General features: G+C 33.5%; 1 protein-coding gene across 1 annotated transcript; it reads left to right on the forward strand.

Annotated features, from left to right (window-relative positions):
- Nucleotides 1-466: 466 nt before the first annotated feature.
- LOC128192047 (tyrosine-protein kinase Tec-like) lies at nt 467-15665 on the forward strand. The gene is made up of 11 exons (XM_052864457.1): nt 467-585; nt 1705-1836; nt 2142-2243; nt 4676-4775; nt 7365-7496; nt 7601-7821; nt 12209-12276; nt 12395-12454; nt 12543-12659; nt 13781-13905; nt 14108-15665. The coding sequence occupies exons 1-11, from the start codon at nt 580-582 to the stop codon at nt 14143-14145; spliced, it is 1101 nt and encodes a 366-aa protein (XP_052720417.1). The 5' UTR covers nt 467-579; the 3' UTR covers nt 14146-15665.
- The last annotated feature ends 653 nt before the right edge of the window (nt 15666-16318 follow it).

Here is a 16318-nt window from a genome sequence, read left to right on the forward strand (position 1 = left end):
AAATAAATAAAGTTCAGTTCAATTCTATATTACGATGTTATAGTAATAAAAAAAAATGACCTGAGCAGTAGCATTCTAAAACACAAACACTACAATATCCCCCACCCCCGGGATTAGGATTTTGAGGATTGGCGGAAATAGTTTGGTTTTTTTAGGTTATCAAGATTTCGGAAAAGTCTAAACCCCCCCCCCCCTTCACTTTTAGTTTGCTTCCGACGCCACTGTATCATAAATATTGTTGCATCTTCGTCATCATAAGTTTTAGTAAACTTCAACATGAAAAGGTTCAGATATATAATGAAATGTTTTTAAAAAAAAAACCTTGAGATTTTAAGAGCTCTAATGATAATGATAATAAAAAAAACTTTGAGAAAAATGACAGCAATATAATAATCAGAAATTTGGCGGTTTCTGACAAGAAATGCGAAGTGGTTGGTATCTCTCCGGAATCTGAGTGCCCGATCCCTCCATATCAGCAAAGAAGTTTCTTCCGTCCTGAAATAATCTGTTACAAAGTCGTCGCATGTCAACATTTTTCCTTAACTTCTGCGTATCATTGTTTCAGTTTTAACGGGAATAATGTCGGTAAGATTTTAATTTTACAATTAAATTATTTTACCTACAGTAACTAAACTGCTCGTTTGATAGAAAATGTACATGATACAGCAAAGCTATATATATGTTTAATATTTGCTTTATTAATTTCGATTGTAATATATGTATCATCACGATCGCACTGTGTTAAAAATTATGTACTTGTGTAGGTACAACTATTGATTAACTATTAACCAATTAAGCATCCAAACGTTTGCGACATATCTAAATTACATTTTTATGAAACTTAAAAAACTCCGTAATTAAAGATTGTTTTTAATTCTTATATGGTATGACAAACAATAAATGTTCAACAAAGTCTCAACTTGAATATCAAATATAGTAACTTCCCATCGAATTTTACAAGATCAATTTATTCAAAAGCGGTCTTGAAATTAATAACTTATTAACAAGTGTATAGGATATTTGAAGATGATTTTAGTTTACCAAGTTATACCTACTTAATTTAGAAAAATATTCCTACAAGTTTGTACAACAAATCATTGTTTAGTTGTAGAAACTGGGAAATTGAATGGAATAACATTAGGGGAAAGATCTTGTACAGTTTCAAATACAAGCTTATGTAAATTTTGTTCAGATATTGAAGATGAATTCCATTTTGTTTTGAAATGCCGACAGTATAAAGAAATCTGAGTAAAATATATTAAGAAATACTATTGGAAAAAACCGTCTGTATACAAATATATACAATTATTAAGTGTTCAAAATTTTAAAGAACTGTGTAATTTGGAAAAGTATCTCCATCTAGCTTTCAATATTCATGATAATTAAGAAAAATTCTCTGGTTTCTTTTTTTTTTCTCATCTGTTAGTAAAATTTTATTTTATATGCATTGTCAATGTGTTCTACATGTACCATACCATTATTTCAATATTGTTATTAAGTATATGTAATAACTTATGCCATAACTGTTACATGTATGTCTTGTGCAAATAAACAAAGAAAGAAAGTATAAGGGCCAAATTGGGGATGAATTGCATTACATATTTAAATTCAAGAGTAAAAGACTTTAACTGATGTAAGGAAACCAAAAACTGAGTTGGTGTTTCTTTAATTATCAACTTTTTAAAAGATCTCTTTTCTGTGTAGAAGGTAGTACTAAAAGCTTTCCTAGAGAAAAAGTCCGTGGACAAAAATATTTTTGTGCACAACCCGGGCTACCATAATCGATGGTTCGTTTTGGATGACGAAGCTTTGAGCTATTTTGACGGCAAAATAACGGTGAGGTTTTATTTATCAATTTTTGACCGTATATTTTTATAGCATATGTCTATCCATGTTTTAGATCAAAGGTACACCCTCCCTCTGCAAGCTCTTAATAATTCAAACGAGAGAGAGAGAGAGAGAGAGAGAGAGAGAGAGAGAGAGAGAGAGAGAGAGAGAGAGAATCTTGATATTGGAGGAATTAAAGCAACTAGCGTCTTTCATCGATTTTTATTTTCGGAAAATTATTCTTGCTATACTGTTGTAATGATTTCAACTATTAAAAAATATCGTTAACAATAATTCTTGAATTTAAATGACAGAAAATGAACGAGGAGAAAAAAGGAGAAATAAAGTTGAGTATGATCGGCGGAGTCGAGGCGGTCAATGATTGTCATCTTGATGGAAAAACTAACGTCATTCAGGTCTGTGAATTTTTACTGAAATATTGGAAATCGTACATAAAGTATCAAATACTCATTTTGAATAAATTTCACCGAAGTTTGCGCGATTGCAAAAAGGGCATGTATGATAGGTATTTTTTCAGTAATCGGTGAGAAACAAAGAAATTACAAAGTGCATAATGCAAACTATTAAAATCAAAGTACTGAAGCACTGAATGCCGGGCTCTTTTGGTGTGTCTTAATGCATATTGTGTAGTAAATCTCTCTCTCTCTCTCTCTCTCTCTCTCTCTCTCTCTCTCTCTCTCTCTCTCTCTCTCTCTCTCTCATGCTTTAAATGTCGGCAAAGCGTCAGAGAGCGACCAAATTTTGTAAGCGGCTATAAACAAAAATATGTCTTCTAGTAGAAAAAAGTTCAACAGTTTCTGCCTTAAATTTTGCAACAAGCGGTATATATTCAATCCACATTTCTTCAATGCGCAGCAAAGTAGTTCGTGAAAATTTATGCGCATTGTATGTGTCCAAAATGCATAGTCTTGTTTTTAAAACACGTTATTAATTAAGGTAACTCCGTACCTTTAAAATCATGGGTTCAAAGTTAAAAAATTAACGTTTTTTTTAACTTATTGGACTTTAATTTCGTCAAAAATAAATAAAATATATATGTTTCCATACTATTTAAGATGTAAGGGAATAAAAACCAAAGGCTGAAATTATCATCTGAAAATCACACTTTTTTTGTTTAAAAATTAAATATAAGTGGATGGATACTTGTTTGTCTATTCAAATTTTATTGCTTACTATGCCAGAAAACTAAAATTAATTTAAAAAAAAGAAAAAAAAAATGTTTACATTACAAAAATTATAGCATTTAGATATATCACTTAGAGAAAAGTAGAAAAGAGTTATTTCCCTTTGTCATTATTGGATTATGTCGAATATAAGGATGAAAAACGCTTAATAAATATCTCCAAGTAAACAATGATTTGAGTTTTTGATGTGCACCTATGATAACATAGAAATTACAAATCTACTTGCAAGAATTTTAATGAATTCATGGTTTATGTAAAATGTATGACGTCACAGGAGGGTGGATTTACTTTAATAAGAAAACTAAAAAAGAAAGACAATTCTCTCGAAATTAAAAAGCAAAAACAAAATGCCAACACTTTTGACAAAACATGGCTCTTTGTGTAACTATTTAGTATAGCGGAAGCTTTTACTTTGACGCTGTTTGGTTTTTTGTTTACATTTGAAGTTGTGCTATTTATAGTAACATTGGCGATTTGCCTGCCTAGTCAGGACTCTGCTTTCAGCAGAGCCCGGCTAAAAATTAAAGCAAAATCACCCCTGCGAATGTGTTCGGAATGTTTTCTTTATCGTTGCTAAGTATGTAATAAATCCAGAGGTGCTCGAATGAAAGTTCACGAGACTTCACCGAGATTTGTTCAGTTCCTGTGAAATTTCGAGCGGAAGTATAAGTGTTCGGATAATATTCTTAAAATACGTAAGTACTGGTCGTTTTTCATATCATATCCTAATTTGATTTATGTTAAAACATGAAATTCTTTTAAGATGTATGTCTTATCTCACCATCTAGCGGTTATTAATATCAAACGATAATATTCAGAACAGAGTTATCGTTCGTGTTCAACCACGTGTAGATTGGTTGAAAAAATAACCATTGGGTTGCTTAAAATCATAGCCATGTTTGATACTTGTGGAGGGCAATATTGGTATAAAAAAAAAATTGGTGTCTGTTTTGCATAAAAACTTAGTATATCGAGCCATTTTAAAGGAACATTCTGCATAAAATAGTATAGTCTGTTTCACTATCGATGATATTACTAGGTCATGCGCGGATCGAAAACTAATCCTCAAGGGGGTCTCTACAAAGCATGTTAATTGTTGCACATTTATATCCAACAATTAATGAAGATAAAGTTTAAAATCAATAAACCTCTCTAGATTTTATATTTGATTACAAATACCCATAGATTCTATGAAATAGACTATAAACACGAGGCATGATTTTACTGCGAAACTGAAAGGGTCAAATAAAACCACGTGGTCTAAAATTTAAATGACAATAATATTCGCAGGGGTGAAAATATTCTGTGTAATTCGATAAGCATCATTTTATTAGTAAAAAAAATTAAATTTTGTAGCAAATGGTTATCATTTTCTCTCACCAAAGGAAAAAACCAAGTCCATGATTGTAGATACAATCTGATTTATACATAACAATTAAAAATGAACATGTATATCATGCAGCAATGACGATTCCAAAAATTAGCAGAAGAGTTACAAAGTATGAATAATTAATCACCTAATTTCGTTTTATGGATTTTTGAGATGGTTGACAGTTTGTTATTGTCATTTTTTTCATGCATATTCAAATTCATATTTAATTTCTCTTTTTTAATGGGACACATTTTTTTCTGATAAACTACAGGTGATCCATCAGTGTAGAGGCAGATACGACTTTTTAAAATTGTACCTGATAACTAGAGGCAAAGAAGACCAACAAAAATGGATCAGTGCTATTCGGAAAGGTGAGGTGTTTAGTAATTGATGCACCTATATTGCAACTGTTTATAAATGTAAACGCACGCACACAAGTGATTTAATAGATCTCCCAAAGGAGAACTTGATTAAATCAAAATTGCATCATCATGACAGAGTTTAATGAAATTCGGTCAAGAAAACTATCATTCATAAGCACCTGGTTAATTAAAACTAGCAGCCACAAAGCAGCAGCAAAATTACAACATTCTAAAACTTCAACAATTCAACCCTGAGAACATGAAATAGTATTCCTGTAGGTCCTTTCCATGCACTGGTATTCATTGATGTATTTAAAGATAAAGGGGTATTTACCTTATATTATTATACTACATTATTCAAAAATGACAATTTAGATGAATTAGTAAAGATGATAGGGGAATAAGGCGGATAAAGTGCTTATATTAAAAAGGATTAGATACTGAAAAATAAAATTACCAGTAATATCTGATAGTTTTTTTTTCTAAACTTCGTTCCAAACCACGTGTATTGGTTTTTTTTTTACCCTTGGAGATATTCAATAGCTGGAATATAATGATTTGAACTGGTGTATGCGTACCAAAATCATCAAATGGTGCTATATTGTTTAGAGAATTTCTATCATGTTGTAAATTTTGTATTTACATCAACCCAGTCAATTCAAAATTTTAAGACCGCGGAACATTAACTGGCAAGATTGGAAATATACAGCCTACGCCAGTTTCACTTGTTACAGTCAAAACATTTGTAATGGGCGGGAACAAATTGACACGGACGTCTGAGAAAACATTGGATTGAAACTGTAGTTATAGGAAATGTATTTTCAATCCACCTCAGCATTTCTAACTTGCATACTAATGTAAAGCGATCGAAAAACATTTTAATTAGTATCAGAGAAGCGGTTGAAAGATATTTTATTTCATCAATAAGTATATAATCAGCAAATGTTAAAAAATACCAATTCGGAGATATCATACGCAGGGCAAAGCATTGTCCGATGACTTCTTATATGAAGCATTTTATATATTCTATTATTGGATATAATTTTAATCTTATTAATGGGAACTTTGATTGTTCTTCTCTGTGAATAAACCCCACTTGATATCAGTCTTGTGACGACTGATTCTCTGAAGTCATCGGACAATGCCTTGCGTATTATCTCTCCCGAATTGAGAACTTCTCATATTTGCTGATTATATACTTATTGGTAAAATAATTTTTTTCAATCACTTTGCTGATACTAAATATAATGTTTTTCGATGGCTTTAATTAACATGTATATAGCAAGTCAGGCACGTAGCATCGTTTTTGAAAGTGGGGGGGGGGGGGGGGGGGGGGGGGGGGGCCAGACCTCCAAAAAATCTTGACAAGCAAAAAAAAAAAAAGTTTCCAAAAATCTTCAAAATCCTAATCCGGGGGGGGGGGGGGGGGGGGGGGGGGGTAGAGTCAACTATACTTCCCAAAAAATCTTCCCTACCAAAATTTTTTTCTTCCTCCAAATCATGAAATTCCTAATCCGTCGGGGGGGGGGGGGGGGGGGGTTACTTCAATTTGACTACTCATTTCCTTATTTTCATATCAATTTTTTACTAACTTCCAAAAAAGTGGGGGGGCCAACTCCATTATAATTCATTTTTTTATATGTTGATATTAAAAAAATTGTTGCGGCGAGAAAAAGTGGGGGGGGGGGGGGCCAGGCCCCCCCTGGCCCCCCCTGATGCTACGTGCCTGCAAGTTAGAAATGCCGAGGTGGATTGAAAATACATTTCCTATAACTACATGTTCAGTTTCAATCCAATGTTTTCTCAGACGTCCGTGTCAATTTGTTCCCGCCCATTTCAAATAAGTGAAACTGGCGTAAGCTGTATATTTCCAATCTTGCCAGTTAAAGTTCCGCGGTCTTAAACATTTCATATAGAGTGGGTCTGGGATCCATTTTTTCATAGCCTAACTAAGGTCTAATGGAAAACGAACTAATTTCAATCAGCACAAAATTTGAGGGATGACCCACAATACATCAGAAATATATTATTTTATCCTAATTATCGGACGTTTTGAGAAAATAATGGAAGTCCGTAAAGCCTTGATCAAAGTTACGTTTATCATTTGAATAAACCAGTTTGTTGTAACTGAAATGGCTCAGCCAGTGGTAAGCGCAATAGTTCAATAGTCTTATAGAGCTGGGCTATTTTAGATTGCATGTTCGATAGCACCAAAACTTGAAGCAATTATTCATACTGTTTTTAGTTTTCATGTTTTGTTAAAATATTCAAACTGACTACAGTAAAAAATTATGATTTTGCAAATTAAAATGTATCATTTAAAAGAAAATAGTTGGAAAAATTAAACATTTAAATTGTATTTTACGATTACACAATTGCACCATTTGTTCACCCATCTTCTATCTTATCAGTAAAATGTTAAAACCAAAATTGTTTGATGAATTTCCTTATTTGCTGCTAGCCTATATATACGGACTTAGTAGCTTAGCAAGTAAAATGTTGCAAGCTTTAGGCTGGTCAAATGAGTCGAATCAAAGCTGGAAGTGAAGAAAATGAATAAATACAATATAAACATTATTTTCTGCTTTACTTATATAGGTGCACTTTCAGCGGGCGCCAAGTTTCTGAAGAATTTTCATCCAGGTGTACATGTGGATGGCGCCTTTACCTGCTGTAGAGGCCAGAGTATATTGACAAAAGGCTGCGAATTGATGCACCTGTCTGAAGACGGTAATTGCTATATTGTCGTATGTTGGACAACACATTTTTGTTCAGGTGTCATTTAACCGTCAAAATATTCAGATAACAAAAAGTTGATGATCGCCATGTTACAGGAATTACTTCAGCTGATCACGAAAAAACCGAGAGGTCGGCTGCTAATATCAACAGGCCACCCCCCAAAATACCATCGACTCGTGATTCTTTAGACGAGCGAAGGTCGGTCAGTAGAAGTATAAAACAGTCCCCTTCACAAGAAATATCTACATTCAAGAAATTATACTGGGCGTCTTATGACTTTAAACCAAGTTCGGCTGGTGAAATGGCACTAGTAAAGGTTCGTCCGTTTTACTTTCATTTTTCTTTAAACTCTCCAATCAAAAGTAAAAGGTTTTTTTTATAAGATTGAAATCATAAAGGAATGATTTAACTTTTAAGTGACACGGTAAAACTTCTTACTGTTCAGCGTTTGAAAGTCTCCTATAAGCCTCCGCGTTCGAAAAAGCCGTACAATCGATTTCAAACAGGTGGTAAAATTTCTATTCTGGATGAAAAGTTTTACGCCTGTCATTGAACAATAGCATTGCAAAAGGTAACGCGCACCGATCCCGAAGAAAGCAAAAACGATTGACTGTGTTCACCCACTAGAACGTATAAGAAACTGAAGACGTTTTCTAGTCCACATTGAGAGGAAGCCAGAGTGCCCGGAGAAAACCCACGTGTCCGAGCGGGCGACCACCATACCCTCTCACGTACAACCACTACTGATCACGGGGATCGTACTCGGATCGCAGCGGTGAGATGTGAATGCGCTTACAACAGCACTACCCGGACATTATATCTTTTCCCATAAGTCATTTTTAAATTAATATGTAATTGCGCTTCCTTAATTTGTTGCTGATAAATTATTCAATTTGATAAAATTAAGAAAAAAACGGAATCCCCTTAAAATAAGGAAAAATCTTGGCAAAAGTAAAATTCAAAGTCGTACATTTTATTTATAGACATTGCATTTTGAACAAAGCAAATATTTTACATTTAAGTAAAATAGGTGATTAACGTAAAACTTGCAATTTTAAAAGCAATCTTTTGTAGCCATTACGAGAGAGAGAGAGAGAGAGAGAGAGAGAGAGAGAGAGAGAGAGAGAATTTTGAAATGAAATATAACTCGAATCAACGGATTCTTCTTTTAATCCAATTCATTTTACATATATATATATTGTAATAGTTAACATTTTAAAGGAAAACTGAATAAAACAAAATTCGTATAATAAATAAGTAACTACCTGTTAGTTTATTGAAATTAAATATCTACACTAAGTGTCTTACATGATTCACACACGTCTTTTTTTTATTTTTAATCAACCATAAAGTAATAACGGAAAATATCGAAGTCTTAAATTAAGTTTTCTTTTCTTCAGGGGGAGATCATCTCGATCGGTCACGTGGCTGACGGGATTTTGTGTGCAATTATGACATTGAGACGTAAATCGAACTTTGTATATGAATTTCTTAAGGTGGAAGGCTACATCGTCACAACATGTCTGACATCCGTTCGAAACGCCATATTGTTCCGGATTATTAATTTTGTGTCGTGGTACAAAATAGCTATACACCGTTAAATTGAACTCTTCTAACGAGGGAGATGATATAGAAATAAAGTCACCAAAACGCTTATTATGTATGTCAATTTTCTTCCTGTTTAAAGCTTTCAACTAACATTGATTATCAGCTGTTTTGTACGGAAAACGTGGAATTTAAATAATTTACTGTTTCACCGCTATTGGCAATACTTTTTAGTCATGTCATCTGCAACAGACGATCATACATTTGTGACGGATTATCAATATAGGTAAGCAGATATCATATTTTCACGTAAACTATATACATGTATGTATGATGAATATAAAACGAAAGTACCGTAAGTACGATCTCTTGAATTGATCCCAGTTTCCCAAATGTAAAACATTTGCAGTAAACGACTTGCTTTGAAACTTAGACATTAAACTTATGTATTTTTATTTAAATAGAAAAAGCTAGGTACATGTAGCAATAGCAGTGGAAGCCCGTATTATCGTTTTACTAACAGCGTGCCAGTTTGCTTGTCGGGCCGTGCTAAAATTTTGTAAGCTGATTATCATATTACTTATCGATTGGTTGTTAGATTTCACTGAAGTTAATACTAATTTGCATATCAAGCACAGAACCCAGAAACGCACTGACCAATGATATTACATGATTTTTTGGGTAGTGAATATCAACACGTGGACAGTCCAAAGCTTGTTGTTTGTTAAATGAAATCAACGTCCTCCACTGTTTCTACTTGTTTAACGAACGTCGCAATAATCGAATACTCCCCGGTAAATCTTTTTATACTGGGATAGGAAGCGCTCTTGCATGAAATAACCAGTCTTGAAGTAAACCCAATATTACGGAAACTATTGGATATTAACGAAATTAAAACGTAAAGAAATAAATTTAACAAACAACGGGCTTTGGACTGTCCACGTGTTGATATTCACTACCAAAACATCATGTACATGTAATGTCATTGGTCAGTGCGTTTCTGGGTTCTGTGTTTGATATGCAAATCAGCATTCACATCAATGAAATCGAACAACCAATCGGTGAGGAATATAATAATCGACATACAAAATTTTAACACGGCCCGACAAGCAAACTGGCATGCTGTTAGTAAAACGATAATATTTGCAAGCCAATTGAGATAGGGACAGAATTCTTAACAGGAGCATGTTTTTCATTTCCACACATACATGTTTATCATTATGGACATCTAATGTATGTATTAATATGCGTATGGTTGTTGTTTATAATTGCTATTGTTTATAAAAAAGTAAAAAGCAATTTCACTTCTAATATTTTGTTTTGAATAGTTAAATATATATAAGGTGTTCATCAAAAATATAACTTTTCATCTTCAAATATTATCATAAGCACTACAAATCTTATATATACAAATTCAGCATAGACTTGCCCCCCCCCCTTTTTTTCTTCGTTAAAGCTGAACACCGCTCGTAAATAGGCACTGTCACAGAGATACCTGGTATATAAACCCTTCGATTTCGTTACACCCGATTGCACACCTGAACCTCGTGGCCGACATGTAGTATTCCTTTCGTGATCTTTAGATTTTATGCATTTTTTTTCTTATCCTATGTTCATTTTCTGTTCGTAAATAATGCATTGACCAATTTATTTGATGTTAGTATTCTCCTGGCTTCAAAAAGTGCGTAAAATTTGATAATTTCATCGCGACCGGGTAACACGGCGAGGCAAAATGTACGTCCACACAGGTGAGACCTCTACAGCGAAGTACTTTGAACTGTTTAGAGGTCTGTCCCTTATATAAGGGTTGTAGGGACAGCAGTGATTAAAGAGAAATATGGCGGACAGTGCCTATTTACGAGCGGTGTTCAGCTTTAATTTTATTAATTAAAAGATGGTCCCAAGATATTTGAGACCATGTAAAAAAAAAGAAAGACAACTCTTAAACAGGATCTTTCATAATAATTCAGTATTTTCTTTAATTTTTCAATTTCATTCAATTTCATTCAATTTCTTTTTTTCATCCTATTAACCAACGAATAATGTTTATATTTTCAGATTTTTGAGGGATTTCGTCCAGCAGTTTGCCTTAAAAGAATTTTTTTATATTTAAGTTTCATATTTATGTGGATTCCAATAAAAATCATACAAACTTCATTCATGATGATTTTGTCTTTTATTTCTAACTTTAATGACATTTCACTTTCATAAGAATTTTAAAACAGAAATGTTTAAAAAATTGATAAATAAGGGGTTATATGGAACCAGACTGATATTTTAGAATTTCTCTAGAAAATAGAGTATTGTATTTTGAGGTCTATTATTGTTGAATATTGTGGCGAGTATTAGTAACAAATGCATGCAACAAAAATCTCCTACAATTATTTGGTGTAGAGATCCACCTTAACGTTTTTGATTTTACGACAATACGGAAATCTTTATTCTATTATTAGTAGTTTCGTCACGCACGAGTGACTTGGCGCGTAGTATAAATAGTTTTTCATGCGTGATTTTGGTCATTGCGACGTTCGTTACAAGATTGTAAGGAGTTGATAGTATCCCTCCCTGCCCGCCCTGTAAACTGTATTGCACAATTTACATGTTTGTTTATATGGTATGCAATTATTTTATATTATTTGTGTCTAATTGTTATTAAATGCGATCTTGTAACGAACGCACCTAACCTATTTCATTTTGTTGTTGTTTTTTAAATTGGACAAGAAAAGATTTATTTTCGGAGGAGTGAAACGAGGGAAAAAATAATGAGTTTGTGTATTGAACACGTTCCGGTGGGTGAACACAGTCAATCGTTTTTGCTTTTTTCGGGATCGGTGGGCGTTACCTTTTGCGATGCTATTGTTCAATGACAGGCGTAAAACTTTCCATCCAGAAGAGAAATTTTACCGTCTGTTTGAAATCGATTGTATGATGGGGCCCGGGTGTTTAAAAGGACTTGGACACGATTTAAGATCAAGATTTTTATTTTTGTTTTTTATGTATAGAATGGTTTTCTGGTGCATTTTAAATAATTGACCAAAAACAAGTAGCCATAAACCTGTTTCGAACGGATCTTCTTACTATAACATTTGTATCAATAAAAAGATAACTATGTATATCTGTTTAAATGCGTCAATCAGTATTTCCAAATTTATGATAAGGACAATTTATATGAAGTAGAAGAGAATTCGCTGGACGACTGGTGGTTTGCAACTGACTTTCAAAACGGGCAAGTAATATTCACCATTGCTGAACAAAATAATGAACTTGAAATCAATCAATTGAAACATTGAAAGTACATCAACACCAATAAAGGGATACTAAAGACTCAATCATTTTATCTTTAGAAAAACCGGTCACGTCCCAAAGAATTATCTAGAAGAAGTCACATCTCTAGAAAATTACAAGTAAGTATATGCATGTATACGGTATGTGTGAAGAAATTGGATGCTTTGCCGGTAATTTTAATGCAAGTTTTCCACCAACTTATTGCAGGTGGTATTTTGGCGAAACACCAAAAGAGGAGTGTCGGTCTGCTCTGGAGACGGACGGACGGACCGGGTGCTTCCTGGTTCGCGATTCATCAGAGGGTGGCTATTGTTGTAGTTTTTTGTGAGTTAAAATATTTTTTTTCATAAGTTCGTTGTATAATTGAAGGAATGCGTATACAGTTTTAGCGAGTGTAAAGCTGGCGTTTTGCATGCTATAATGTAACCCCGCTATTATTATTCAGTTATTAGGTAAGGGTATTTGCGATTGGGTTTTTTTAGCGGGCCACTAATTTATCAGGTAAAGTAAGCCAATGAAAACCAATACCCCGTTAAATAAATCTTTAATATAATATGTTAAATATGACATAATATATGACATAATAAATATGGCACACAAACAACACGCAAACCTTTAACATGTAGTATGTTTGGAACATGTTTCACACCATGTAGAAACCCAAACTTCCTGTCAAAATTAGAGATCGAGTTATAGACTTTCAGCATGCATGTAAAATATTTGGACATTCGCTACATGTACTTAAATTACTACTATACTATATCTCTTAAGTAAACCGAATGCAAATTACAGCGATATAGAAACTGACTGGGCTGAAATTTACACAATTGAGTTCTGTCTAACCAATTTTTCGATTAGTTGAAACCTTCGTTATTTAAGAATAATCACGGACTGCGCGAAATAATCATGATGATGCCAGACTCGAATTCTCATATATGAAGACTCGGCTATATCTTACGAAAGACGAATAAGGCCACCTGAAAAAATATTTTTATCTCGTAATTACGAGCAAAGATCTCGTAATAACAATAATAGATCTCGCTATAACGAGAAAAGATCTCGTTATAACGAGTTAACCATCTAGTTATTACGAGAAGAGATCTCGTAATTAGGGTAAAGATCTCGTTATAACAAGAACATATCTCGTTATTACTAGAAAAAGATCTCGTAATAATTAACTCATAATAACGAGATCTTTTCTCAAAATTACGAGAGAAAAATTAGTTACTAGTATGTGGCCAAATTCGTCTTTCGTAGTTTCTTCATTAACTTATTGATGTACATTAACAATAGTTTAGTTTCTTTTACCAGCTACTAATGATTAATTCACATTAATTCAAACAGCAAAGTTTTCCGTCATGTTTTTCTTTTCACTTGACGGGAAGAGCCAATCAGTGGCTGTGCCATAGTTTTATGATTATACCTGGAGAATTTTATATTCACAGTGACGGCGTTACAGTCAAAACTTACCGAATTAAGAACCCAGATCCAAATAGATTCTTTATCATTGGAAAAGAAGAGTTTACATCAGTGCTTGAACTCATTGGATATTATCATCGAAATACAATTGGTAAGAAAGAGAGAGAGAGAGAGAGAGAGAGAGAGAGAGAGAGAGAGAGAGAGAGAGAGAGAGAGAGAGAGAGAGAGAGTATTTATTTCTGTTTAAACAATGTACCATAAGAATTAAACTTAACAAACACAGTATTAACATATCAATAAATGTGAGATTTATTTTCCTAGATTATAATAGACCTATCATCTTTATCATACAGGTACCACTTGTTGCAATTTGACCTGCTTTCCCCGATGATTTTAATGATGCTGCGGACATTCCAATATCTTGCTTTGTTTTTGGATCTTTGCATATATAGTTCGTATGAAATAATTTAAATGTCACTAAGTAATGCTACCAAAAGAACTCAGAAGTTATAATAACAGCGCACATGCTCTCTTATCTTCTTTATTGACAATTTTTACCAGTTTTCCGTTGGGGAGAAAAATGACTGTCAATCAAAGGGTACCCCTTTTGTACGGATAACTCCTCCATCAGTTTTCAAGATCAGACGTTTTTAGTTTTGTATATCAATTGTACATATATCATTGTATTTTGATAAGAAATGAAAAATATATACTAACTGTTGAGATTGTTTTTTGCATAATACATTGTATTGAATATGATTGTCCCTATCATACGGATAACTCCTCCAACGGTTTTCAAGAAAGAAAGAATTTTGTATTGCAAACCAATTGTTCATGTTTCGGAAATGTACTATTACAAAAAAAATACCAACCGGGCTTAGCCATGTCTTTACATAGTACTGGTATTGCATAAAGAGTACTAGTACACCTATTCGGTTATTTTTTATTGTCGTTTTTTTTTTTGAATTTTTCAAGATTAGAACTTTTTAGCTTACCTGAGCTAAAAGCTCAAGTGAGCTATTATGATAAGTTTTTCCCAGCATCTGTCTGTTAGTCTGCCTGTCCGATTGCCCATAATATTTTTCACAATGCCCAGTAAAGATGTAACTAAACCTGTGGAAGCATCCTCGGGTACTGAAAATTCAAAATTACATGTATATTATTCCTTTGAGTAAAGTGGGCGCCAATAGGGGTGGAGGTGTCAGAATTTTACATTGGAATATTTAAAGAAAAATATTTTTAAAAAATTTTCCTGTCAAAACCAATTTGCCAACATTTTTTTTTGTATGGAAGCATCCTCAGGTAGCGTAGATTCAAGATTGTTTAAATCACCTGGGGATAGGGTGGGGTCACAATGGGAGAAAGTCAAAATTTTACAGTGGAATACATAGAGAAAAATCTTTTCAAAACCACTTGGTCAGAAAAACTCTAATTTCAGTTAAAGCAACTTCAGATAGTGTTAGATCGTCAAAGTAGTGGTCTTCGGAGGTAGGGAAGGGCCACATTGTAGAGTTGAATTTTACAGAAAAATTTTAACAGATTACTCTCAGAAATTCAAATGTTAGTATTATTCATTATATGTAGACATTTTAACATCTTGATCTTGATTCTTAATTGTTTAAACTGATGCCCCATAACAATTCTAGGACCCCACAAGAGGGTCCAAGTTTGATGTAGGTTTTTATTTATATGCATTATTTGATATTACTGGTACAATTTAAAATCTACTACATTATCCAGATTTTTATTTACTATTTCTGCTCAGGCGAGCAATGTAGCTAATGTTCTTTTGTTTTGCAGTTCAATTGCGATATAAACAAGATTTGTATATCACTCGTACATGTATTTTGTTTTTGTTAATGTGTTTCAATTTAAATTATTTTTAATAAAATTTGTACCTCTGGAGTATGTAAATCATTAACTATTTTAGATAACACATCTTAAATAGCGCAGCAAAATAATTTGTCTGCACAGCCTGGTGCGTTATAATACCGACGACATCCAAAATAAAGCATTCAATGCTTCTTTTCAATAAAATGCTTGCTTTGATGTTTCAAGTGGGATATGAAGGTGGCGACATTGCAGAAAAGATACATAACCCGCGGTAGCGGGTAATGCAATTTTTTTTTACAATGATTGCAATTGAAATTGCTATCAAAGAGCACCTGCACCAAAAACTTTAACTTGCTCCAAAAACGTTAACCTCCTTTCAGGACCCAAATTCACCATCCAAGTCTTTCAAGTCCATAAGTAGGTCCAGATGCATCATCCATGCAAGTTTGGTGAAGTTAGGACAAGTAATAACTAAGATACAGGACTTACAACAAAAACTTAAACCAGGTCCGGACGCCGACGCCGGGGGTATAGATAAGCTTCCCATTCATTGCACAAAACTACTTAAAACAAACATTTCCCAAAAATCTGACCCTCTCTATAGAGAGACCCTGCCTCCAGGCACCTGTGTATGATTATAACTAAAGCAACGTAACTTACATGTACAACTGAAGACCCGAGTTGTATCGATACTGTCTTCCCACAACGGTAAAAAATTGATATGAAAAGAA

The sequence above is a fragment of the Crassostrea angulata genome, chromosome 7 (assembly GCF_025612915.1).
Source record: "Crassostrea angulata isolate pt1a10 chromosome 7, ASM2561291v2, whole genome shotgun sequence".
Taxonomy (NCBI): Eukaryota; Metazoa; Mollusca; class Bivalvia; order Ostreida; family Ostreidae; genus Magallana; species Magallana angulata.

What these genes read in the sequence shown, in the direction of transcription:
- LOC128192047 (XM_052864457.1), top strand. An exon ending in GAAAAACTAACGTCATTCAG is followed by an intron (nt 2,244 to 4,675) that starts GTCTGTGAATTT and finishes GATAAACTACAG; the next exon opens with GTGATCCATCAGTGTAGAGG. An exon ending in TTATCATCGAAATACAATTG is followed by an intron (nt 13,906 to 14,107) that starts GTAAGAAAGAGA and finishes TTTATCATACAG; the next exon opens with GTACCACTTGTTGCAATTTG.